Here is a 25,937-nt window from a genome sequence, read left to right as displayed (position 1 = left end):
ACTTAAACATAATTGCACCACTAATACCTTCCAGTGAGACTTTGGTCTAACACTGATGTCTGCAGATAAAAAGGCATCAATAATCAGCGAGAAAGGAGCTCCTAGTTTGAACAGGAACATGACTCCACCCCAAACTGCAAATCCTCCCTTTCCAAATCCAAAAGGAATTTTAAAAAAAATTACATCTCAAGGATTAACACTGAGTTTCCTGAAGAAAAGCATTTAGTTCTTTTTGCTATTTTCTCTTTTCGGTTTCCGTCTAGTTGGTTTGATTAGGCCTAAAATACAGAAGCAATTCATATAATACCATTCTGTTTGTCATCCTTTAAAATGTGATTCCAAAATCTGCCCACACTAATCTAATGTCTAATGGACTGCAGCTCCATTGTGCCTCTCGGTGGTTACAAACATGTAATACAACTTACACACGCATACAGCTGTTCAAAACAAACCCTCCCACTTCCCAGATGCCCATTCGCTGCTGTTTTCACCCAGCTTTCAAAATAAAAGCCCTAATCCAGTCATGCAAATCGCGCAATAAAAATACTGTGATGCCTTATTTTTACTAGGGTATTTTTACCTCAATGTATTTGTTTTGTTTTGTTGTTGTTGTTTTTTTAGTTTATTTGTTTTATTTTTCATACGACCTGCCTGCATATGACCAGATGAACCACGGCTATTTCATGTTTTCCAATTTCAAAGTTATGTGACTAAAATAGATTTATTCAAAACGTTTTATTTTTAAAAGAAACGTCACTTTCAAAATGTAGGTTTATTTTGAAGATTTCCAGCGGAAGTGCTTAATTGCCCACGTATTCTGGTGCCAAGCGCCAGTGACAAATTAAGAATCAGACAGCTTGAAGCGGCGGGGTCTGTCTCAGTCTTCCGCCCAGTCAGTAACTGAAGAAACATCATCCCACAGCTGCGAGATGAGGCTGCTGTCACTCCTGCTTACTGTGTCATTAACGCTGGCACTTGCTTATTATATTTACATCCCGCTCCCTGATGCCATTCAGCAGCCGTGGAAGTTGATGATACTGGATGCCTATTTAAGGACAGCATTTCATGTGGTAAGAGAGTAGATATTTTCACTAGGAAGAAAAGCTGGTGCACGTAAGGCATCAAAAAGAGACGAATGAGAAGGATCGCATTAGACAGAATCTTGACTTTTCTATGTGCAAAGTTTTAATTAAATGTGTTATTACAGGTTGGCTGCATGCACTGTGTCTTTGAAAAGCTTGCATTATTAAAAACATGCTCTGAACAAAACATAGTCAAACACAGACTTGGACTTTGAACCTTGTGTTTATTTAGAGGGGGGAAAAAGGTACCATCTTTCTTTGCTAGAATATGACATTTGGTGTTGATATTCAGTGTAACAGTGCAAAATGATATGCTGTTGAAATAAATACGGATGTCATGGATTCAAGGTATCTATAGTCCAGTTTTTAGTTTTACTGGATGACCAGATATCCAGAGGACTTTTCATGCTTGTGTCATGAAATCTGATTTCACAGCAGGGTTGAAATGCACCAAGTCTGTGAAAGAGCTCATTTAGTAATCCCACTGTGTGATTTCAAAAGTTATTGAGACTTTTATTTTGGGGCTGTGAGAGGATCATGAACTTTGCACCCTCACCTGTGTTCTACATTTTGAAAATGGCAGACAATAGATGGCTAGATTATTAACACGCTGGCCGAGACTAATCCTCAGAGCGAGAGTTTACTAAAAATCTGGATTTATTGTGGTTTTTTTTGTGTTATTTTAAGATTTAAAACAGTCATTATTATCTAGTTTGAGGACACTGTTTAAGAAAACATCACTAATATTAATTTTGCATTGCTTCATTGTTTCTGCACAAGAACGTGCTCAAGTGTGACTGATATTGTTAAATAGTTTTAAAACCCACTAGTGAACAGTGTGCTGATGCATAACAGAAACTGACTTTATCCTTCATTAGAGTGAAAATGTGATATCTGCACATGTGACAGTGCAACAGTGTCTTCAGCACTGCTGTTGTGACACTCTAAGTGAGGGAAAGGGCAGACATATCAGTAATGCATAGTGTAGGAGGAGAAAGGTGACTGTGAGAAATTGTGTCTCAAAATCCTGCCAAGAGATGACTACATTTTTGCCTTTTGCCAAATTCCCTATGACTTTCTGTTGTTTCCACTAATTTCCTTTCAATCTATGTATTCAATTCTTAATGTGTGTCCTGAAACAAACAAGTACCAATCAAGGGGTTTGAGCTGGAGTTTGGTTTACTCTTGTCTTCAGGCCTCTTTGAAGCAATGGCTGGGATTTGACCATCACACTAGATCTTTCAGGCAGTTCACATTTGGCTTTGAAGGGATATTAAAGGAATTTCTGAGTACTGAGTCCAGTGCAGGGGCCGTTCCAGGTGTGAAGGTCAGTGACATCTCTTTCGCTGGCATCCCAGTGCGAGTTTACGAGCCCCCGGCTGGAGGGGAGGGTCATCTGAGGAGAGGGTTGATGTATTTCCACGGAGGTGGCTGGGCCCTCGGCACCACCAGTGAGTCTCTAACTGCTTTCTCTAGTTAGAAATAAAAATAATATGCCTACTTTAAACAGAATCATAGACTTTGAGACATTACTTGTGATAATTATAGCTGTCTTTGCTTTTTAGGTGCAAAGTTTCTTAAGTGTCAATAACACAATAGGCATATATCTAACCGTCTCTCACTCTTTCAATTCCTCAGAGAAGGGGCCATATGATATTACCAACCGAATGGTGTCAGATGAGCTGAATACTGTTGTGGTCTCTGTTGAGTAAGTGTGTTTCCTCTTGCAAAACTGTAGTCTCCATTCACAACATCAGTGGAGTGTCCCTTTAATTATATACTCCAAAGCTTTCTAAACCTCTAGTAAATTACATCTGAACCCTCTGTGTGTGTAGGTATCGTCTGTATCCAGATGTGCACTTTCCAGTGCCATATTTAGACTGTATTGCTGCTGCCAAACACTTCTTGTCTCCAGAGGTTCTTGCCAAGTATTCTATTGACCCAGATCGTGTGGCTGTGGCAGGTGACAGCGCTGGAGGAAACCTTGCTGCTGCAGTTGCTCAGGAGGTAAAGGCAGAGGCTATTTTCTGCATGCATGCGACAATTCGTATATCAAGCTCAAATGCCAAATGTTTTAATTCATAAAATGCCTTCCACGACTGCTAGTATAATGCTCTGGATCATGACATATATCCTGATTTCTTTGTTTTTCCATATTTGTCATTCTTAGATGTTTTAAGTGATCAGACAGTTTTTAATACTAGACAAAAATAACCCAAGGTAATACAAAATGCAGTTTATGAATCATGATTTTAATTTATTAAGGGAAAAAGTTGCTGTGGAGGAATTTTGTCTCACTCTTCTTTGCAGCATTGTTTTTGAATGGTTTTCAAACATGAACAGCTTGGTTAAGTTCATGCCAAAGCATCTCAATTGGATTTAAGTCGACCAGGCTGATGCAAAACCCTAATTTTTTGAGCCATTCAGAGGTGAACTTGCTGGTGTGTTCAAGATCATTGTCATGCTGTAAATCTAAGTGAACTTGAGCTTCAGTACACAAACTGATCCTGGCAGAGAACAGAATTCATGGTTCCATCAGTTATGGCAGTCATCCAGGTCCTGAAGCAGCAAAGCAGCCCTTTTGCTCAGTGTTATTGTTGAATCATGAACTCTGACCTTAACTGAGACAAGTGAGGCTCGCAGGGCATTGGATGTTGTTCTGGTTATTTTGTGACCTCCTGAATGAGTTGTCGATACACTATTCGAGTAATTTTGGTAAGCTGTCCACTCCTTTTAAGGCTCACTATTAATATAATAATGGATCTCACAATGGTTTGCTGGAACACCAAAGAATTAGAAATGGCTTCAAAACCCTTCACCTCAGACAGGTTCTGTTAAAGTAATTTCGTCTGATTCAACAGGTCTGGCAGCCGAGTGTGGCTGGTGAAATTGAACTCAGCTTTCTATAAAAAGTTATCCATGATATTTAATTAATTATTTAACAAGGGAGGAGCATTGGTTTTTCACACAGAACTAGTTGAAAACAGGATGTGTGCACATGCTATTTCACAGCACTGTAAATTAGTTGCATTGCAAAGCTATCTTTACAAAGCTGTTATTTCCACACCATGTCTTGTCTTTCTCCCCTCACTGCAACCGGTCGCAGCAGATGGCCGCCCCTCTCTGAGTCTGGTTCAGCTGGAGATTCCTTTCTGTTAAAAGGGAGTTTTTCCTTCCCACTGTCGCCAAAGTGCTTGGTCATAGGGGGTCATATGATTGTTGTTTTTTTTCCTGTATGTATTATTGTAGGGTCTACCTTACAATATAAAGTGCCTTGAGGCGAATAAATAAACAAAATGAATTGAATTGAACTACCTGGCTCTAATATGCAACATGACAAAAAAAAAGTCCAACACCACATTGTTGTTGGTTGTAATTTAGAGTTGAAAGAAAGAAGAAAAACACACGTTCATCTTGCTGTAAGGAAAAGGAGAGAACCAACCATTTGACATCACCACACAGTCTGCATTGCAATGTACACAGCCATTACTCATATTGTGTGTTTGTTTTTTCAGATTTCTGTAGATGACAGCATGAGTGTGAAATTCAGTGTCCAGGCTTTGATCTATCCAGTGCTCCAGGCTTTGGATTTCAATACACCCTCCTATTTGCAGAACCAATATATCCCCGTCCTTTACCGGACCAGCATGATCCAGTTCTGGCTGCAGTATCTGAACATTGACCTCTCTCTTATGCCCGAGTTTTTAGTGAACAACCACAGCGCTTTGCAACACTCTTCACTCACCCCAGAGCTGAGGTCAAGACTTGACTGGAATGTGCTACTTACTCAGAAGTACAAGAAGAACTACAAGCCTGTTATTGTGGAAAAGGGATCTGAGGGGTTTCTGAAGAAGGTGCCAGGCCTGCTTGATGTGCGAGCGGTACCACTGCTGGCTGGGCCAGAAGTGTTGGCAAAATGCCCTCGTGCATATATTCTAACATGTGAGCATGACGTGTTGAGGGATGATGGGCTGATGTATGTTCGCCGCTTACAGGATGCAGGGGTCGCTGTTACCAGCGACCACTATGAGGATGGCTTCCATGGATGTTTCAGTTTAACATCCTGGCCACTTGAATTTGACGTTGGGAAGAAGGCACTCAGGGGTTACCTCAGCTGGCTGCAGAACAACCTGTAGAAGTGTGTATGTGTGTTTTTGCAAGTGAGTAATGGTTGGAAGCCCTTGTCTTTGTGAATCACAGGCTTGGCTGAAGGCCTAGTAAATGTACTCTTTGTTTAAAAATCTGACATCTAAGCTCAGGGCCCTTGTGTACCTGCACACGCTCAATACATGTGAAGGTTTTGTGATACTTAGAACCAGTCTAATCTGCAGGCAACATCAGCATAGCTAACACTGTGACCAACTAATAAAGATACTTTATAAAGTCATTAAAGTGCTTTGACAGCCAATAGCTTTGCTTAAATGGATTCATTCATCGCCTGTTTCCAATACGAAGGATCGTGCATGTGCTGTTTTGTAGCGACACAAAAAACACATGAGTAATAAATGTCACAAGATCTTTTTAATTTATACTCCACTATTAAAACAAAAGCATCACAAGTTAGGCCCCAAAGTCGAAAACAATCATTTGAATTGTGGTGTTTTTTCCCCCTCTCACTAAAAACAGCTGAGGTCAGGTCAGCAGTTTCAGCAGTGCTCAGTATTTTACCCTGTTGGCTGGTATACAGTAGATCTGCCGCTTTTATTCATATTGCAGTTGCTCAATGACTATCAAAGTGACTGCCATGAATTTTTTAAACTGTCATGCACCCCAAAGGATAAAAATTAGTCTGGCAATTTTATGGGGTTTACTTTTTGGGTTTTGAATGAACTGTCTCCCTAAATATTAATATTTAAGGTATTTTGTATAGACGGTCATGTTCCCTCACAATACTTTATAATAACAATGCTATATTTAGATTTTGTATCATCACCATAACCAAATAAATTTGTAGAATCCTACATGTTTGGGGTCAGATACCTGCAAAGCTAACAAAATTCTAGCCTCAGTTGTATTTTATACCAAATTTGAAATCTGAGCATTTCACTGTGTTCATCTGAAGAATGAATCTGATCTGATCGTGCATATTAGCCTGCTTGCATAGTATTAAGTTCAAAGCAAAGCTGTATCTAAGTAGCAAGGTATTCAGTAGGTATTCACTGCCTTTCTTGAGTTCAGCTTGCACCATAAGAACACAATGTCTAACATGTTCTGGCTCTTGACAATCGCTAACAAAATGCACATTTCCTTTTAGTCTGATGACTGTTTATTTTTACACTCATCTTCCTGTATTTTTACAGTAATTCATTGGTTTTATATAAATGACTGAAAGGTATTTTGTTTGCCTGTCAGAAGCAGTTAACCGAAAGCAGCTGCATGTATGCCAGGTGCAGGGATAGCATCACGATCCTGACCAGATTGTTGTATATAAAATGCATTTGCAGGCTTCGAGTTCCAATTTTCTCCTTCTTTTAAACCTTTTTTCTTTTTTAAATTAAAGCTCACAGCTACAGCATACATCATCAGCCTGTGATGTGCAATAAATACAGTATGATTTTGGTGCATTTTCCTTCCGTGTGTCTCATTATTCACATTTGTTGTTTTTCTGGATGACTTAATGTTCAGCTTGAGTTACATAAGTTCTGATCATTGGACTGAACTGCACTGATTATTGCAGAAAACCAAAACAAATATATATATATAATTAAAAAAAACTTCTCTGTTGAACATGGGGCATTATCAGGTTGACTAAATGTACTCATTGTGTTTCCTTTTGCCAAAACTATAAGCTGGAAATCACAAATATTATGTGAATGGTCAACCAGTCTACATACTCATATAATATTCTGTACTTTAAGAGATAGCCTCGCCCTGCCACAGACTGGCGATCTGTCCAGGGTGTACCCTGCTTCTGGGATAGACTAAGGTTCGTGGATGTCCTTTTTCCCCCTGCCTGGCAGCTGCATCTTCAGCATTCTTTGCCCCATTTATCCACTATCCCTCCTCTACATATCTCCAGACCATCTCAGCCTTGCCTCTCTTACTTTGTCTCCAGACTGAACCTCAGATGTTCCTCTGACATACTAACCTCTAATCCTGTCCCTCCAGCGAAATCTTAAAATCTCTCTGCCTCTTGCTCCATCTCTTGTCTGGATCCACGTGTCTGATTTGGGAAAGATTTTATACTAGACGCCGCTCGTGACATAGCCTCTTCATTTATCCAGACGTGCGATTAATACAAGGAGTAAGACGGCCTATGCATGCATCTTAATTAGTTTCAAGAGAACTGAGTGAATATTTTGGGTGGCCACACAAATAATTTGTTACAGCCCTAATAATCAGTGTGATCCTGCCCCCTGCTGGACTACAAGACTATCTTTCTCTTCTGTAGTAGCACCCATTTAACATGATGTTACTCATTTGTTTTGTCTGATGACAATTTTTTTTAAAAGGAAAATGGCATTGCTGAATAAATTTTGACCATAAACTGCAAAAACATTAATTGAATAAAATCATCTGGATTTGAACTTCAAATACCTCAAATGGAACCTACTAGTTAATACTGAGGGAAAAAACATCTGTCTCTCTGTGAGGAATACATGGTGTTATAAAACTGTGACAGTTATGAGAAAAATGGGGCAAAGCTCTGAAGCAAAGCTTAGACTTATAGATTTAAAGGACACTCCATCTACTCCCTTCTGCACTCTACTTGTCTTGTCCCTCCCCTGAGGCTTCTCCTCCCTGCGTTCCTCTCAGTGAAGTCATGGAATCTCCCTAAATTCCCATCTGAGGACTACAGCTGCTCAGAAAACAAAGTGTCGAACAATGCATCGAGACACCAGTGATTTAGCTGGCTTCTGTAGAAAGGTGTTTCCCCTCACAAGAACCTACTGCATCTAAATATAAGAACAAAGACACAGAGCTGATACACAGATTAACATGCAATTCACTATCACTATGACTATAAATGAGTGTAAGGGTTACGATCAAATATCTTTTAAATTTGGTTACTAAGAAAGGATATATGATAAATGCTATATGCTTTTCCATTATAGTAAATCTCTTAAATTAGCAAAACAGTAAATACAAGTAAAGTCCCTGATTTAACCTTTACCGTTGGGTAGTATATAATAAAATATACCAGTAATTAATTACATCCAAATGAGCAAATTAATTAATTATACAGCAACAAATGTCATATAAAGAACTGACTAAAAATACAATAGTTGAAGTGTAACTTATATAAATTAGGTTAGTAAGTACAAGTATATATAAATTCAACATTATGCACTCCACACTGTATATAAATGCCACTTGTTTTGCACATATTCAACTCTGTATATTTTATATATTTTATTATTATTATTATTATTATTATTTTATTTTATTACTATTTAATTTGTAAAAATGTGTATACACACACACACACACACACACACACACACACACACACACACGTAGGAAAATATTTAGTATACACATCCAGAAATGCATACACTATTATATATTGTACATATATTTATTAGTTTCAGGTTGGCCATTCTTGTATTTTGCTCGTTTGTGTTGTTGTGTTTGCACATCTCTGTTGCTTGTGGGGCTCGCACACAAGAATTTCACTCGCATGTGCTGTGCCAGTGTGCCTGCACATGTGATGTGACAATAAAAAGTGATTTGATTTGATTTGATTTAAATATACATCTTCCACATGATCATTAATTGTTGAGCTTTTCCGAAGTAGAAAATTGACTGACAAACATTTACATGATCAGATAAAGCAAGTTCCTTGTTCATATGCCTTGAATATTAATATAAGCATAAATATAGCATATAATACATATATAAATACACCAAATAAGCAATTAAATATACTCATTAATGAGATATAGCAGCCAAATGTCACAGTATTTCAGCTATTGTCAGTCGATTGCACAGTGATTAGTTGTTATTACTGTTTGGTTTGTGCAAACTCTACTGCTTAGTTGTCCCCACCAACAACACTAAAAGACCAGGAAGACAGCTTAAGTGGATTATTGCTGAATTCTTTCGTTTGTTAAGAAAAACTCCTTACCACAGTCTAACCAAGTCAGGATCACGCTGGAGCAAGTAGATGTATCATTGTCCAAGTCTACACTCAAGAGTTACCTTCATGAATAGAAATACAAAGAGATCACAAGAAGGTGAAACTACTGATTACACTCATTGAAGAAAACGGGCATATTTCCCACAATGTCTGACTATTCCTTTAGGCATCGAATTGCTAGAGGATTAAAGCTAGCCAAGACCTGCATGAGAAAATAGCTGACACAGGTCAAAGGTCACCAAATGTCTCAAGGTAAGGAGAAGAAATAACAATAAGACAAATGGAAAAAGGCTGATAAAAATGCATGTTTAAATGCATGTTTGCTGTTGAAGTTTTGACAGGTATGTCTCTCAGGGTGTCGTCTGGCTTGCCTGAGGCCAAATAGTCTTCAGGTATCACTCACCGTTTCCATTCATTCTCTCTGACAAGCCTGGGAATCACATTAGTCTTTACTCTGCCTTCCGCATTTTTGATATTTTAATCTCTGCTGCGATCCTCATTTAAACTTCTGAGTATATTTGAATGTACTTTGGTGCTGCCTGCTTTAGTGAACCTGCTGGGAAATATTCAGTGATGTGCAAACGTGTGAAGATTAAAGTTACATGCGTGCGGCTTTGAATGGGCTTTGCATGCTTTCCCTCAGCGTTTGATTGTTGGGAGGGTCACTCACATCCTGGAGCTGTGAACTCCTTCAGCCCCACTTTCACTTCCTGACACTGACAATAGAGCAAGGGTTAGAGGTGATGGAATGAAAGCACGGGAACTACTCAAGGTTAAATTCTCCCGATTAAATCACTCCCCTGTGACAAATACTATGTGGGTACGCAGAAGCCCTAAAAATGGCAGGTCATTCAGCACTAATCAAATAGAAGTCTCTCAGATCACCACACAATAGCAGGAAGGAGATTACTTTCAGATGCTGATGATCTGCTACCTGCGCAGTACTTCTATCCAAAACTATCTCACAGTGTTAGCCTATTGCTGCTTTGATTTGCTTTGCACAGTCTCTTACTTGCGACTAGGGTTGCCAACTTCCTGAAAAATAAATAAGGGACACCTCGTGGCCAGGGCCGGGCAACCTAGTTGTCTTCACCCTTCCCATTGTGGTAGCTCTTTTTTGTGTGTGTGAAATTATTTTTTAACCATTTGACTTGAATTTGATTTAAGCAGATGCATATTCTTTGTGATATGACCATATGGGAAACAAATGATCATTTAGCCATTTATTTTTAGCTCAAAATGACAACATTAACACAGTAAAACAGGTCTCTTTCTTAAACAGAAGCCTGTCATGCGTAACTTTTGAGAATATAAGTAAATCTTTCTTTAAAAGAACTCTGTCCTGCTTAACTTAAAATTATATAAATTAATAGAAAGCAATAGAACGAAAAATATTCTTGTAACAGTGCACATTTAGTGCATTTAGTACAATTGGCTTCAGCTGAGGTATTATTTCAGCTTTTCTAAAGCTAATCAGCTGCTCCTGTTTGTAAACCCACTTGTTCCCATGATTACGCATCTTAACTCATCATCATTATTCATCTATGTATTACTTTTATGTATTAGTCATCTATTTGTTGTAATCATCTATCCTTGGAGTTGTTTATTACACAAAATAAATTATATTATCACACTTCTGGCCACATAGCGCTGATATTCACTGCACATGCCCATTTTAACCTTAACCAGAGGGTTTAAAAAACAAACCAGTGTTTACATACCATATCTGCTTCTGCCGTGGCCTGGTGGACAAGAAATTGGTTAAGGGTTCCCCGAGCTTTCACGCCCCTCATGTTCTTCATGTGCCCACCATTAGAAGCATGCCTATGGAAAAAGTGCGCCGGCACACAGTGCAGTGCGCTTTATAGGTGTTATGGTGACCTTTTCCAGCCAGGTGTTTCCCTTTTCCCATTCCTCCCTGTGCTTTTGCAGCCTTTTTTTCTTTCTCTGAGCGAACAAACATTGCTGCTCTAATGCTGGGCTCACACTGTGCGATCTTTGGTCCATTTTGGATGGAGGCACAACTTGTAGAACTTTGGAAAGCTCATCCGAGCCTTTTCGATGTGGCATCACAAAATTATCACGACCACAACAACCGTTAAAATAGTTGGATTTACACTGCTGCTCATTCACAGCTGCCTGATCAATGTTTTTCATTAGCAATTTAGCAAAGTTGATGGTGGTGGTTTGTGTGTCTGTGTGAGTGAAAGACAGAGCGACAGATTTTCTGTTATAACCTTCATGTTATGGAGGCACAGTGTGAGCACTCGGGTCGCATCAGAGCATCGGGCGGTATAGTGTGAGACCCTGCATCGTGACCTACCAACTTCTAACCCCTGCGAGTCAATCGTGCAGTTTGAGCAGGAGCTGAATAACGCGACTGAAAAAATCGCACAGTGTCTGCCCAGCTTTAGGTGTACTGTCGTCCGAGACTTGCACCGCAGTGTCGGCGTTTGTTTCCCTGTTGGCCATGCTTCTTGTTGTGGTCATCTGTTGTCTTCCGGTATTTTCTCCGCAAGCGACCTTTCCTCGACCAATGAGATGAGCGGTAATCTGAATTGTCATAAGTGTGCTGTCAGCTCATTGGTCACAAAGCAGGAGAGGGGCTGGGAATTATGTTTTCAAACAAAGCGTTAATTCCATAAACATTTATAGACTACTTTTGATTCTCACTGTATTACGGGACAAAGTGCGTCCCTTATTAGCTCAATACGGGACGTGTACTTTTGTTTCTAAATACGGGACGATTCCGTATTTTAAGGGACGGTTGGCAACCCTACTTGCGACACATGTGACATACAGCACATGTTTTAACAATAACCGCTTTATTTCCTTCATCAAGCAACACGCAAGCAAGGCCAAGAGGATAACTGCAAACCAAGGTTCCTTAACTGACTTCACCTGCAGCTGTTTAACAGTTAGACACCAAGATAACTTATTTCTATCATAAAAGAGAGACAAAACAAAATTGCTTCATGGCTACATAAACCACAACACATGTTACGGCTGACTGTTTCCAGGGCCTTCATGTTGTCCTCGATTATCCCCACATTTGGGGAATTAAGTTGTAAAAATGCACTGATTAGTTGCTTCTTGGACACAGTGACAGATTTATTGAGTTGTGAAATATGGGTGAAGTTGAGGACACTGGGATTAAATGTCGTAAAGCTATTCTGAGTCATGCAAAGAAAGAATTTTTAGGCTCTATTTTGAACTAATTCAAGATTGCATATAGTTTTATATGGTTTAAGCATATACATACTTTTCTGTCTGTGATTGTGACCTTCTTTATTATATCATAATATAACAGTACGTGACTTTATTAGTAGCAAAAAAAAATGTTTGAAGTGGGACAAAAAGGAGATTTTATTGAAAAAAGGAAGCAAGTTTTGACATTTCCGACACTGACTGAAGGCATCCTAAAGTTGCATGTGCAGCAGCTCCCTGCCCCTTTCTATCTAATAACAGTGACATCTTGAGGCTGTTGTAATGCTCCATACCTCCCTTCTGCTCCACCTACAGACGCCTGCACACTTTTCCTCCCTCCCTCTCTCTTTCTGTCCTACACAGAAGAAATGCAACAGAGCTTGATCTGCCTCACTCAAGCGCTTTCTTGATCCTTAACTTTTTTTCTTGGTGAATTCAGTCGTTGTGTGATATGGCCATGTCCATTTCTGTCCAGAGTCTGGGGCTCATCTTACTCGCAGCAGTCCTCCTCCAGACCATCGCGGTCGCCGTCAGTTTTATGTACTTCAACAAAGTCCTGAACACGGTAAGAAATGCGTTTGGTTTGCGTGGAACGCATGAGAGTGAGTGAGAGGCGTCAAACATGGTGTCCTGACATGCTTCATGGGAACAAGCTAAGCTTACTAAGAACACAGATCTTCATTGAGGCATGCGGCTCATACCTGTGGAACAAGATAAGTATGATCGAGGACAGAGGAACTGCATATTAAAACATGAACTCCAAATGACCTGTGGACCGCAGATATAGTCAGAAAAACATTAAAATTGCTTTACCACTTTGATTTAATTGCCTCATAAATAAACAAGGAATAGAAATAAATGCGCTGGGAATATCTATTTTTAAAGAGAAATTTAGAAAGGTTATTTAGGTTACTCCTAAAAGTCCCGTAATAATCCCTGCGGGAATTTCTGCACCCAGTGCCGGACAATGAGAGCGAAGAAAGTTGGGGCGAGATAACATTAAACAATTGGAGGAAATGGGTTGTGACACCCTAAAGCAACGCATTTCAGAGACGGGTAGACATTGTGACGAGCTGAAAACGCCTCTAAAATATCATAATCACGGGAATCACACACACGTCTCCGCTCAGACACACCTGTGGCGCAAGGGCAGCCTGCTGACATTATGTTTTTAGTTGTAATGATGTTTCCAGCAAATTGTCAAGCACGCACATACACACGCAGTATGTCTTATGGTGATTACAGCAGACTTAAAGCTGTTAATTTTTTAAAAAGCCTTCTAAGCACTGTTGTTCACCTCATGGAGCTGCGTCCAAAACAGGTATTTTGAAGCCAATGTGCGCAGTCCATGTATATCAATGATGGTTATGCCACAGACACTTACACCGGGAGAACATGTAACCTAATACCCAGTGCCTCAACTTTTATATTTACAGATCAGTTGGTAGGTAAGAAGAATTTGCACATGTGTCTGATTAGTTTCACCCTGTTCTACTTGTTGTTTTACTCTCATAGATGCAGGAGAGTTTTTCCAGGAGCAGCATGTCCTGTCTTGTAAACCCGAATCTGAACTTCCTGGACGCGGCAGAAAAGAAGAGCGACCCCTGCTGGCAGGTCACGCAACAGGTCCACTACTACTTAAAGAAGGTTTTTATTGATCTTTGTTCAGCTGAAATTTGATAGAGTTGGTTACTTCTAATTTGACTGTTTTGATTGTTCACTTTTGGAAGTCCTTAAAAAGGACATCTGCCATCACAGCTGGGTTAAAGCAGACTGTGTACTGAGGGGTTCACGGTGGTGACTTCCTTGCTGATTCTGATTGCGTTAGTTTAGTGATTCTGTATGTTTGTATTTTACATAACTGGTAATCTCTTTCACTTCCTCCTCTCTTATTATTCCTCTGTTTTGTTTTGTTTTTGTCAGAAGATTGCTGAAAGATTCCAGATACCTACTCCAGAGAGAAGTAAGAACCATACCATTCAATGTCAATCACACTGTCACGCATGGCTTCTTACACTGAAAATGTCCCGTGTGTATGTGTGTGTATTCTGTTTCATTTTTCACAGGGGTCTCTCTTCCCAAAGTTGGTGCACATGTGACTGGTGTTGTCTCATCAGCAGAGCCTCCAAATTCAGAGAGTGAGGATCATTTTATCAGTTACATTTGATTCTGAAATGCATAACAAACACCTGAAACACATAACACGTGTGCACACTGCTTTACCTTTTCAAGGCCATAGGTTAAGAATTTTGCTTCCAGGCTTCCGAGGCTCCTTTCAGATTTTGTTACCTCCTCACACCTACATGTCTGTCAGGGCTTGTACAACCGCTCTCTCATACCCTGGAGTTTCCTATGGTGTTTTTGAGATGAGTCATTAGTCTTTGTCTGAGAAATGAAAAAGAAAAAAAGCTCATATATTGCCCACGTAGATACTTTCCAAGCATTGTATGCAATGGACTATAGATCCAGTGTACACAGACCCGCTGAGAGGAATAGCATGTAAAAGGAAAGCTTTGAAGCATGCAAAAGGAATTCACTTTAAAGGTACTATGTGTAGAATCACATTTGTACCTTCATTGTGACTCTTCAAAAAAGCAACTTTAAAAATGGCGAGCTCATCTTCTTTTTTCAACCACAGTGGAGGGATCTGCATGTTTTTGATTTGGCGTGGACTTTTACGCCGGATGCAGCCCACCCAGGGACTTTTGCATGTTAGGTCAGCAAGGTGCATTAACACCGGTGCGGTCTTTATGTTAATAACTGTGCTGAACAACATCTCCGCAGTAAATAAGTGGGGAGGACGGGGAAACAGGCTAGGAGCATGCATTACTTTGTCTTATTTTTTTCCATGCTACCACTAGAGGGAGCCACTCAAATGTGGTGCAGGTGTCTGACTGATGCACGACTTATTTGACAGTCTAATTTATTGAATAGTGGTTTAGTAGTTCTAGATTAGGCACCATGTTAGAGGAAAAATAATTGTTCCACAGTATGCAGCACCAATACATGGCTGAACATTTATTTTAATCTATTAGAGAAGCAGTTGTGGATAGCTGCTGGTCTGTGGGCACATCTGTGAACATTACTTACCCACTGTACATGTCATGAACATTTGTTTATAATTTGGTTAGCAGTTACTGTTTTAACAGTGTTTAATAAAACTCAGTCTTGAAGCTTTAAGTGTTTTTGTATTTCAGTGCTTTTTCTATGCATATATACTATGTCTTACTTTCTGTATGCGCGTGTAGCTGTTCCAGGTTTACAGAGCAGCAAGGGGTACCTGGGAGAGCGCATCAGAGTGTGGGAAGGCCAGAGAGGCCTGTCCTTCTTGCAGAACATAGAGCTGAGAGGAGGAGAGCTGCTGGTACCCAGAGCAGGCCTCTATTACATCTACGCCCAGACCTACTTCAAACTCCCGTCCATGGGGGAGATGGACGGGGAAACAAGAGAGGAGCAAGGAGCTCAGCTTGTCCAGTATATCTACAAGAAGGTCAAAGCTTTTTTACTTATTAAAGGATAACTGGTGATGGTTAGCTATAGCTATAATTAGAAATTATACTATTAGTGTTTTAGCGAATAAATATGGTTTCATGATGTTCAAGTGAGAGATGGAATTAAAAAGGCAGCTAAACCTTTTAATCCAAGAAATCATTAACCATATTACTTAGTTTTCTTCCAATATCTATATCTCTGTCCCTCCGTTTAAGTAGTGTTGTGTCCTTTAAGGCTTCTTAAAAGTACACACTTCCTTTTTCTTTCAAATACATTAAAGAACATTTAAAGCTCACAGCCTTCAAGTGTTAAGTTACTTTATTTGCTCTTGTTTGAGATGCATATATCCTTACAGGATTTCCTTTGAGCTTGAGTTGGTTTAAATAACCTCAGTGTCAATCAGGATAAAATTAAACTAAGTCAGTATAGCCTGTAAATTTAAACCGAAAGGTAGAACGCTTACAAATCAGTGATATGTGCTGATATATAATGCCATGCTTTATTCATGTTTTCTTTCTTTTTGGTGTTGCCCACAGATGAGTTCCTACACGGCACCTATCTTACTGATGAAATCGATTAGGAGTGTCTGCTGGCCCCGGGGTCAGGAGCCTGGCCTCTTCTCTCTGCATCAGGCTGGCACTGCCTTTCTACAGCCTGCAGATCGCCTCTTCATTACTGTTAGCAATGCTAGTGTCATAGAGATGGACGGTCGGGCAAACTACTTTGGGGCCTTCCTCGTGAGCTAAAAATAAGCATCCAGGACTGAAATTTTAAAAAGGCATGAGCAGAGGTGAAGCAGAATGTTGCTTGATAACATAAGTGGCAGTCGGATGGAACAGGACTGGAAGAGAAGAAAAGACTGTAAGGATAGCAAAAGGACTTCTTCGGGACCGCGGGTCATGTATGACATTCCGGAAATAATGTCATCGAAATAAATCCATCAGTGACCTTTTAATTGGTCGACCTAACGCAGGATATGAATTCCGTTTTCAAGCCTGAGAAACTTCATGGAAGCTTGATGTACGGCAGCAAACGTGGATTATGTTTTGCATTCGGATAGATAGAGGTGCACTTGGAACCATTCAATAGATAGAGATTTAAATGTCACGCGTGAATGCCCTCTATTGAACCAATCCGTTTTGCCTGCAGGTGAAACAGTTCCCAGGTGAGTTATCAGTCACTGGAAAGGGCAGTGATGTTGGGCACATGAGAGGTCTTACATCAAAAATTCTGACAAGATTTTACATGTTGAATATTATGAATGAAACTTCCTACTCGTTTATGTCATCGCTGTGCAATCTAGCGAATCAATGTGGTATTAAAGAGATGAAGGGATTCTGAAGTTCTCAATGCCTTAACAAAAACACAGATGTATCTCAGAAAATGAGAACACCCTTTAGAATTAGTACACCCAACAATAATCATGGGAAAAACTGCTGACTTGACAGTCATGATCTGATAATCATTGATACTCTCTACAAAAGGGATAAGCCAGGATGTCATTCCTGTAAAAACTGGAGGTTCACAGAGTTTTGTAGTAAAGCCTATTGATAGAAAGTGTATTGTAAGGGAAAAAGTAGGGAAAACGGTGAAAAAACTTCAAGTGTTGGACTGAGGCTGGAATCGCATCAAGAGCCACTACATGCAGGTGTCTTCTGGAAAGATACTACAGCTTTCTCAATCCTAATATCAAATCACATCGGAATCAAAGGAACTTACCTGAGCTAAAAAGTTGCTCAGTGGTCCAAAGTTTTCAGCTAAAAGTAAAATTTGCATTTTATTTGAAAATTAAGATCCTAAAGTCTGGAAAAACTAAAAATCCAAGGTGCTCTAAGTCCACTCAAAACTTCAGCAGTGACAAAAATGAATCCCTTCATTCACTGATGCAGCAAGTTTTAGTAGCAACCCGCACTATTAAAATAAATTACCATTAAAAAGAATTTTCATGATATTCTAATATGTGAGATGTGTCAGATTATACTGTATTTTAAGTGTTTTCCAACACATTTTTACACTAAAGTGTAAAACACAAATCGTGATCCCCACATACTATATCACTACATGTATCCTGAAAACTACTGGATGGATTGCCAATAAATGTTAGTGAAGACGTTCATGGTTAATTAAATTTTAAGACAATACTGAAAAAGTAAAAAACTATCGTTTAATTCATGTTGTAGTACATGTTTCCATAATATGGCAGTGAATGTTTCAGCAATAATAGTCACTCCCCAAACAAGAGTTTTTACAGTTAAAAAAAAAAATCAATACCAAAAACTTAATCAGGGTTCAAGTAATGCCCAAAAGAAATACATTTTGAAACACACACACACACACACACACACACACACAGGAAGATAGGTCATATTATAATCCGCCTTCTAATTTCTTGCCAATAAAGAACCACCAAGGTGTGTGGGTGGCCTGCAGTCTCTTTTTGGTCACTGGACTGGACTAACAAACATATTGTAGTTACAGCCGAGACAGTAAACACAAACGCGGACAACACAGCATGTTGAGTTATGGGAGGGCTTCATTGTGATTTAACCAAAAGGAAAGACAGTGGTACCAAATCTTAAACGCTTGGTATCAAAAATAGTCTCTGAGTTGGTCTCCGATCAGTCTGAACACTACAAGTGTGTGGGGGAAAAAAATCCATGGACAGAGCATATTTTATCTTGTAAATGACGACCTATGGCTTCGGTTTATCTATACACACAGAGTCATGTACAATCCCATAACCAAAGCATAACAGTAACTGTTTTTGAAGACAGTCAGCTGAAGTCTAAAACGGCAATACTGTAAACAACTGTGTGTGCGTGCACTGGAGCTGGGAGCCTCCGTGTTGGTGCTCCTATTGCTATGCTAAGAACGGTTTTAGTTGTAATTTGGCCAATCAATCAGACTAAGTCCTCACAACCCAACAACCGCCTCCCCACTGACATTACAGTAAATCTCACCAGGCACATACACACAAACACTTACACACACTCACTCACACACACACTTACACTCACAAACTGTGGAACCAGCCAAGTGCTTTGACATTATCTTGCTGCCTGTACAATGCCTGCATCAGTCAAGTTCATTAAGACAAATTCGTTAACATCCGACAGTACTTGGATTGAGTGAATTAATGAGCTAGAAAAGGCATACAGTCTTGTGTGAGACATACGATCTACATATATAAGTCACAAGAGTCCTTCACAATTATGGTGTGAACACACAGAGGGTTAAAGATTAGTAAGGGCTGTCCTGACACAAATTATGTATTTCTAAAGCTTAAGGACTAATACTCAAACATGAAAAATGCTGTAACCTTGATATGATGATGATGTAGTTGTTGTTGCACCAAATGTGGGGGGTAGGGGGGATTCACAGATACTCGAATACTTGTGAGTGTACACACAAACAAAACCTGTAATAAGTTTCTATTGCCTCTTAGAGTATGTCTGGTCTATGAATGGAAAAAAAAAAAAAGCACCTGTGATGTACAGAACAGCCTAAGAACCGAGTTTAAGTGTTAACTAGAGACAGGCAACAATAAACACTGGCACACAGGCACAATACAGGAGGCTTTGGCACACCCATGCTAGTCGTACTACTCAGCATTTTCTGACACAGAAGGAAAGCAGATTACAGGACAGGACAGACCCATAGCTGCCTTAAATTTCCTTCCCCTCAATGGGGTAGGTACACGTTTTCTGACAGACAATGATGAGTTGTCACATTCTATCAGCACCATGCTGTCTATTTTTGGAGTCCCAGCCTCTCAGCCGATCAGCAACTCGAGGCTCTCCTCATAGTTGGGCTCTTGTGGGGGGCTGGGGGACAGGAAAGCTGTCGAAACGGGGGTCCCTGTTGCGGTGGCAACATTGAGGAGGGTGTTTGCGCGGATGCTGGTGGTTGCCGGGTTGCGGAGGGCGGCGGCTGCTGTGATGCTGGTGAGGTTGATACCAAGCGTAAGCCGCGTCTGTTCTAAGGCCTTCTCTGGCACTGCAAAGGCCTCGAGCTTTTTCTCACCATTGGCCATGTAGGAGTTCTGGCAACCTCGACAGATGCAGTCCAAGCATGCCTGCGAAAGATCAGAGAAAACAGACAACAGCGTTACTCTAGCTACACAGGGCCAGTGTGGCACAAACGATGCAAAGCTCTCAGTTTCTGATACTGTCACAAAAGAATACAAAAACCTGCCTTTACTAAGTTTGAATATTTATATATATCATATATCATGAATATATCATCTAACAGCAGACTAATACATCATCTATTTTTTCCATTACTTGTTTTCTTTGGGTTAGAAACAAAAGTACTAAAACATCGTTGTCATATGTTTACACTAACACATAAAATAGCAGCATGAACAATCTACACAAACTCACATAATGACAGCATTCATCTTTAAGCGTATAATGTGCTCATTTAATAGATTAATGGTTTTACCTTGCGGTTTGAATAACAGGGACAACGCTGTCCCCTGCAGGTCAACACAGACGGATTCTGAGTGGCTCTTCCACATTTACAGCCCTTCTTCTCCACTGGCTTCTTATATGGAGGCCTCGCAGGTGCTGGAGGTACCAGGCAGCCTGCCATCAACCGCTGGTCTTTGCTTCTTTCCTTTGTCTTGGAAGCGCCACCAGTGCGAGCCTTGACATGTGGCTTCTTAGGGCTTGGCTCCGGATGTTTCCTGGCACCTTTATTGTGGTTCGGCGCAGGTCGACTGGGCTTAGGAGGTGCTCCGTTGGGAAGCGATGAGTATGTGTGTGCTGGTACTGTTAGGGAAGGCGTGGGTGGATGTGTGTGCAATGTGTGAGAGGGATTAGGAGTGTGTGAGTTTGAGGAAGAGCCCTGCAGGATAGAAGCAATCGGGAGAGGTTTCACTTTTTCCCTGTCACTCTCTGAATGAGATCGTTTGCGGTTAAGGCGGACTGGTGGGGGCTTGGAGGCTGAAGGAGGGTCAAAGGAAGATGTATGTGTGTGAGCACCATGGCCTGCCACTGTATTAGTCCTGCCTGTTTGAATCTGTGTGTAGTTGTGAGCTGCATCCAGCTGTATGTACATCTGAGTGTGTGCTCTGTCCATAGCTGTGTGTGTGTGAGTATGTGTCCTAACCGGCTGTGTATGAAGAGAGTCTCGACCAGGTTGAAGGGGATCCAATGTCTGTAACACCTCTTCCACACTGAGGAGCAACACCTCCCCCTCCTCCACTTCCCTGCTACTTGAATCCCCATCCCTGAGTGAGCACACAGTGCCTGGTGTTGGGGCTAAACGTCCAGTGGTCAGACTCAGTTCCAGTCCTCCACAACCGGTATTGGATACAGACAGGCCTGCCTGTGCCTGCTCCTCTACCAGCTCGCATACCTCCAGCTCAGGAGAAGAGGGATCTACATCCTCCAGCACGTCTCCATTGCATTCCTGTGGTCCGTTGAAACAGGGAGGATCAGAGGAAGAGCTCTGAGGTACAGCTGAGAGCTCTGCAGGAGCAGGTGGTGCCTCTGTGGGCGTAAGGGACTCAGGAGCTGAGGGATTCACATCTTCGTGCACTAGACTTGGGTCTTCCATCTCGTCTTTGTGCGACAATAGCACCTCTTCTAGCAAAGCCATTACCTCTGGAGACCCTCCTACATGGTTGCTGACACACAACAGCAACGGTGAATGAATTACATAGAAGCAGAGCTTCCTGTAACACTGCACCAGTAAAGAGAGCTGTTTGTTCTCCTGGAAGGAGGAGTGGTCCTTACAACGGCTGCATGATGGCCTTATCTGCATTTTCTGGCCTTTACAGCCCAAGCAGACATAATGCTGACACTCTGGATGTGTCTGAGAAATCGGATCCTGAAGCAGTTTACCTGAGAAAAAAATGAGAAAAAAAATCCACCTGTTTAGTACCTTTGAACAAAGGCACAGTTACTATGGCACAGTATATAGCTGGCCATGAGACATTTATACTCAGCTCCACCTCACGTAATCATAGCTTTATAGAAACAGCTGTATTCTCAATTAGCTACAATAACCATTTCTTAATTATAATTCTTACAGATACATTTGTGATTTTTTAAAGCAACAACAGCTATAAACTAACAACTATAGCATAGTGGATTTTCACTTGGCAAGCAAAAGGTCCCCAGTTCAATTCCAGCTGGAAAGTCCAATCCCTTTGGGGATGGGTCAGGAAAGGCACCGGCTTTGCCAAATTAAAAATGTGACAAGGGAGCAGCATAAGCATATATTATATCCTATAATGATATATCACTACCACAACATCACAGAGATGGAAAATATCCTGCTCTGTCTGATCAACAGTCAAGGACCCAAAAAAATGATCCAGTCAAAGTGAAATGAATCAGAGAAAGCTGCAATTCATAAAGGTGAAAAACCTGGAACAAGTGCTTAATTGATTAAGTTGGTATCAAAATATTTGATAAAAAGTTCAGTTAATGAACTTTTACCAATTTATCAACGACTTGTTCGGAATCTAGATATCAACTGAACTAGCCAGAACCATATCTGCACCAAGCAAATAAGAACCAAATGAGCTTAACAGAAATATTATTGATATTTACTGCTTACATAACCAAACATGTAATTCTGACTGAATATTTCACAGGAGAATTAAGCATAGCAAAACCACTGTCAAATAATAGGGAAAGGTCAAAAATGTTGTCGCGCATAGCTGTCAATATTGCCCGTCTCCTCAGTGCAAGCTGTGTCAGCTCATATATTCCACTAGCTAAGCGGGCTGGTAAATAAAGCATGAATAAGAAACACATGGCTCTGCAGCAGGCACAACAACGGAGCAGTCATCTGTCTTGTCAAGAGGACGGATGACTGGTGCTCCAGCCTCGGTTGCCAAGGAGACCACGGAGACAAGAGCGACAAATCGTGTCACAACTGCTGCGATCACACGCACACCCACGGACACTTCAGTCAATATTAATGGTAATTATTTTTTAATACAATTCAGCCAATGTATGGCTCAAAACTGAATACAGTGTCGCAAATAACATTAAAGCTGGACTGAAAGTGTGTTGTGTTGCTATAATATTCTCAAATCACTTACCACAGACAAGACATGCGAGGGACTTTCGGAAGAAGGGCAGTAGTTTGTACATCTCTGCGAAGGAATGAGGCTGCCGCGGGTCGCACTGCAGCACGGCCCGGCTGGCAGACACGTAGAGAGCGGTTGCATTAACCGGGTTCATGGCGATGTGCTCCGCAGCCTCAGGGAAACACGGTCCGAGGAAGGAAAAAAATCCAGCGGCTCGTCGCAACGTAAAGAGAGCCCAGCCTCAGGGTGATGGAGGGGATGCAAATTGTTCTAGCGACGCAACAATCAGTCACTCCAGTGTGTCAAAAGAGATGTTAATCATGAATCAGTAATATATACAATATGAAACAACGACCATGGTGAGGCGGTTATCGCTAAACGAGCACGTTAGCTAGCTTGGCAGGTGGCTACCTAAGGTTAGCATCACCGGTTCGCAGTCATTACATTTAACCAGCGAACTCTTTCATATCGCAGTTACAGTTCCTGTTAATTCGGACCTATTAGAGTTATAATTATACTCATCTCCAACAAAGTCTAAGGGCAAACGCTGACTCGAATGAGCAAATCACCCATAATTAAAAGGTTAGCATTACGTAGCTAACATTAGCTTACTGCATCAGCCGGACGTTTTGCACAAGAGATCATCGATGATAGCCATAGAGCCAATCTACTCTACAACCCAGTATCCTCGTCGATGTTTAACTGAACAACGGACTGGCGAGATCATGAATTCGCCGGGTCAGAAATCCGTTAACAGATTCCAGGCGCGCACTTGATGTAAACAAAGCTAACCAGCTAGCGTTAGCATGGCTAGTCGATTTAGCTAGCGAAGAGTCAACCGTATCACTAACCCCCCTGGGTGGCTTTATACGTCGCACGTAGGAGCAAAATGCGACCGGCTAAGAAAAATTCTGCAATTTTGGTACGTTTTGCTGTAATGCTCGGAGAGAGGTGACCGAAACATAGCTAACTTGCCGTTTTGCAAATGCATCAATCATTCGATTTTCCACTTTTCCTCGCATAAACCCCTATCGACAGGCATGATCATCACGCGAGATTTCCACTAGTTACCGTGGTTACCGCAGCGCCTTTCCCGTGTCCTCCATCGCTTTATTTCTTCACTGTAACGATTATAATTGGTCATAAACTACGTAGCAACACGCTACTTAAAATGTATTTTTATTTTAATAAGAGGGTGGAAAAACTTCCTTAAGGTTAGAGTGTCACACTCAGTCGAGTCAGAAAAGATATAGCTAAAAATACAAAATATGTCAAAGATGACTGACCTTTGGTACACCCGTGGTGTTAGCACAAGACTCATGTCAAATTACTTCTTCTTTGTCGTGCCATCTCACTGTTTTGTCTCCTCGTTTTACGGGAATGCGCATATACACAAGGTGCAGAGCATATGAAGATGTTAAAAAAAACGTATGTAACTGTTCGAAGAGACATGTATTAACAAAACAAAAACAGAAAAGGTGGATTTACAACTTATTTTAACTGTTATACTTGACATGCAATTTGGTGATCATGAAGTTGGGGGTAAGAGAAAAATGCCACTTTGTATTTAAATCGTATTTTGGAATCGCTTAAAAACTACGTTTAGGGCAGGTATAATTTTTATGTATTTTGTGAATTCATTATTTTCAAATTCGTGGTTGAGACATAAATAACCCTGCAATTGTAGAGTGACAGCGCTAAAGCTGGCAGGAAGGTCTGCTTTACAATATAAACTCCCTGTAACATGACATCCAAGATGGGCAGAGCTCCTGCCCACCAGCTGTTGCGAGGACTTTCTGTTTTCTGATTGGCTGCACGAGCTCGCCCTCCTTTCGCTATTGGTCAAAATTTCATCATTTGACTCCCCGCCCGCTGTTGTGCTAGAACTTGCAGAAAATAATGACCAACTACATTATTTTCCCAGGTTGAGCAAAGTGTATAAAACACGACAAAGAAAAATCAGCTCACAGCTGCAGTAGATGAAGTAAAAAATATGCACACAAATGGGGATTTAAACTGAAATAACTAAACCAAAAATCCTCAAGTCATCTGTTTTTCAAGGCAGCAGAAGATCACAAAAATTTCCCTATTTGGGGCATGGACAGCATTTGAGCAAGTATAGACATCTATGTGTCATATGATTTAATATAGTGGACTATATAAATAATCTGAGAACAAATGTCAAAATATAAAATATATACTTTATTCTGGGGTTTCAGGGATACACCTGGAAATAGGGGGGGGAAGCTTTTAAGAAGCCATTCTCTACTGCTCATCCAGGTCAGGATTGCAGCTGGGCTGGAGTCTATCCCAGCTGTTATCGGGCAAAGGATTTAAGGATTTATAGGGTTTTCATTGTATTTCCAGCACATGTATTCTCATGAGCTGAAATTAAAATTTGCAATCATGTCAGGTTTTTCTTTTTATTATTTTAAATAGGAAATATTAAGTACAAATAAGACATAAAACAAACATGTGAAGAGGGTAGTGCAAAGACACAAGTGATTTATCACATCTGTTACCTCTGGCTGTAGCAGAGATTACAGAGCACCAGCAGAGTTTAAAAGTCTTACAGCCTCTGAGGAAAAGATCCTTCCTTAGTCTGGTGGTTCTGCTCTAGATCACAGCTTCCTGCCTGAAGGGGAGTCTTTCAAGAAAGAGGAGGCAATTTCCCTGCATCTGCTGGTGACGTCTGTGGTGGTGGTGGGGGCAGCTGCTACAAACAATAGTCTATGCAGCTTTCACCACCCTCAGCAGAGCCTTCCTCTCTACCACAGAGAAGCTCCCATGCCACACAATAATGCAGAAAAGCAGGACACTCTCTCCCACACATCTATAGCAAGAGGACATTTGTAAGTCTATTGCAGGGCTGATGCTTAGAGACAGGAAACCATTCACCTTCACATCCACAACTACACCAGCTGAGCTAGCATGCCTATTTTTGAACTGGAGTTGGAGGCTTGCAGAGTCACTCAGACATGCAAACTAAACACAAAGGCCCCTTTAAGAATCCTTTAAATTAAATGAT

General features: G+C 40.8%; 3 protein-coding genes across 6 annotated transcripts; 2 read left to right on the top strand and 1 right to left on the bottom strand.

Moving 5' to 3' along the window:
* Window positions 1–830: 830 nt before the first annotated feature.
* On the top strand, window positions 831–6,651 carry LOC146552173 (neutral cholesterol ester hydrolase 1-like). The gene is made up of 5 exons (XM_085257588.1): window positions 831–1,070; window positions 2,278–2,533; window positions 2,721–2,790; window positions 2,918–3,089; window positions 4,598–6,651. The coding sequence occupies exons 1-5, from the start codon at window positions 930–932 to the stop codon at window positions 5,216–5,218; spliced, it is 1,260 nt and encodes a 419-aa protein (XP_085113714.1). The 5' UTR covers window positions 831–929; the 3' UTR covers window positions 5,219–6,651.
* Window positions 6,652–12,637: 5,986 nt separating this feature from the next.
* Window positions 12,638–18,030, top strand: LOC146552172 (tumor necrosis factor ligand superfamily member 10-like). 4 transcript variants are annotated; one of them, XM_085257239.1, is made up of 6 exons: window positions 12,638–12,934; window positions 13,885–13,995; window positions 14,296–14,332; window positions 14,436–14,507; window positions 15,618–15,859; window positions 16,398–18,030. In XM_085257239.1, the coding sequence occupies exons 1-6, from the start codon at window positions 12,821–12,823 to the stop codon at window positions 16,605–16,607; spliced, it is 786 nt and encodes a 261-aa protein (XP_085113365.1). In that variant the 5' UTR covers window positions 12,638–12,820; the 3' UTR covers window positions 16,608–18,030. The 4 variants fall into 4 exon arrangements, with proteins under 4 accessions (XP_085113365.1, XP_085113364.1, XP_085113363.1 ...); XM_085257238.1 differs by having other exon boundaries at window positions 14,293–14,332; XM_085257237.1 differs by having other exon boundaries at window positions 13,885–14,016.
* Window positions 18,004–23,993, bottom strand: LOC146552171 (E3 ubiquitin-protein ligase MSL2-like). The gene is made up of 3 exons (XM_085257235.1): window positions 22,922–23,993; window positions 20,305–21,710; window positions 18,004–19,936 (listed from the first exon to the last, which is right to left on the bottom strand). Exons 1-3 carry the CDS (start codon window positions 23,061–23,063, stop codon window positions 19,634–19,636), a joined length of 1,851 nt encoding a protein of 616 aa, XP_085113361.1. The 5' UTR covers window positions 23,064–23,993; the 3' UTR covers window positions 18,004–19,633.
* Between the last annotated feature and the right edge of the window lie 1,944 nt (window positions 23,994–25,937).

This window comes from Mchenga conophoros, linkage group LG19 (assembly GCF_057382185.1).
Source record: "Mchenga conophoros isolate Kocher_MC1m ecotype Shallow Benthic linkage group LG19, M_conophoros_male_GT1.1, whole genome shotgun sequence".
NCBI lineage: Eukaryota > Metazoa > Chordata > Actinopteri > Cichliformes > Cichlidae > Mchenga > Mchenga conophoros.
Note: the sequence above shows the minus strand (reverse complement) of the source record. Positions and strands in the feature narration are given on the sequence as shown.

Bases quoted from the DNA above. Each gene is read 5' to 3' on its own strand.
- LOC146552172 (XM_085257236.1), top strand. From the start codon at position 12,821: ATGGCCATGTCCATTTCTGTCCAGAGTCTGGGGCTCATCTTACTCGCA. The intron at 14,017-14,292 runs GTTTTTATTGAT...TGTTTTTGTCAG, and splicing joins TCCACTACTACTTAAAGAAG to AAGATTGCTGAAAGATTCCA. The intron at 14,508-15,617 runs GTGAGGATCATT...ATGCGCGTGTAG, and splicing joins AGAGCCTCCAAATTCAGAGA to CTGTTCCAGGTTTACAGAGC.
- LOC146552171 (XM_085257235.1), bottom strand. From the start codon at position 23,063: ATGAACCCGGTTAATGCAACCGCTCTCTACGTGTCTGCCAGCCGGGCC. The intron at 21,711-22,921 runs GTAAGTGATTTG...TTTTTTTCTCAG, and splicing joins CCTCGCATGTCTTGTCTGTG to GTAAACTGCTTCAGGATCCG. The intron at 19,937-20,304 runs GTAAAACCATTA...GATCTTTCGCAG, and splicing joins CCTGTTATTCAAACCGCAAG to GCATGCTTGGACTGCATCTG.
- LOC146552173 (XM_085257588.1), top strand. From the start codon at position 930: ATGAGGCTGCTGTCACTCCTGCTTACTGTGTCATTAACGCTGGCACTT. The intron at 2,534-2,720 runs GTGAGTCTCTAA...TCAATTCCTCAG, and splicing joins CTGGGCCCTCGGCACCACCA to AGAAGGGGCCATATGATATT. The intron at 2,791-2,917 runs GTAAGTGTGTTT...CTGTGTGTGTAG, and splicing joins ACTGTTGTGGTCTCTGTTGA to GTATCGTCTGTATCCAGATG.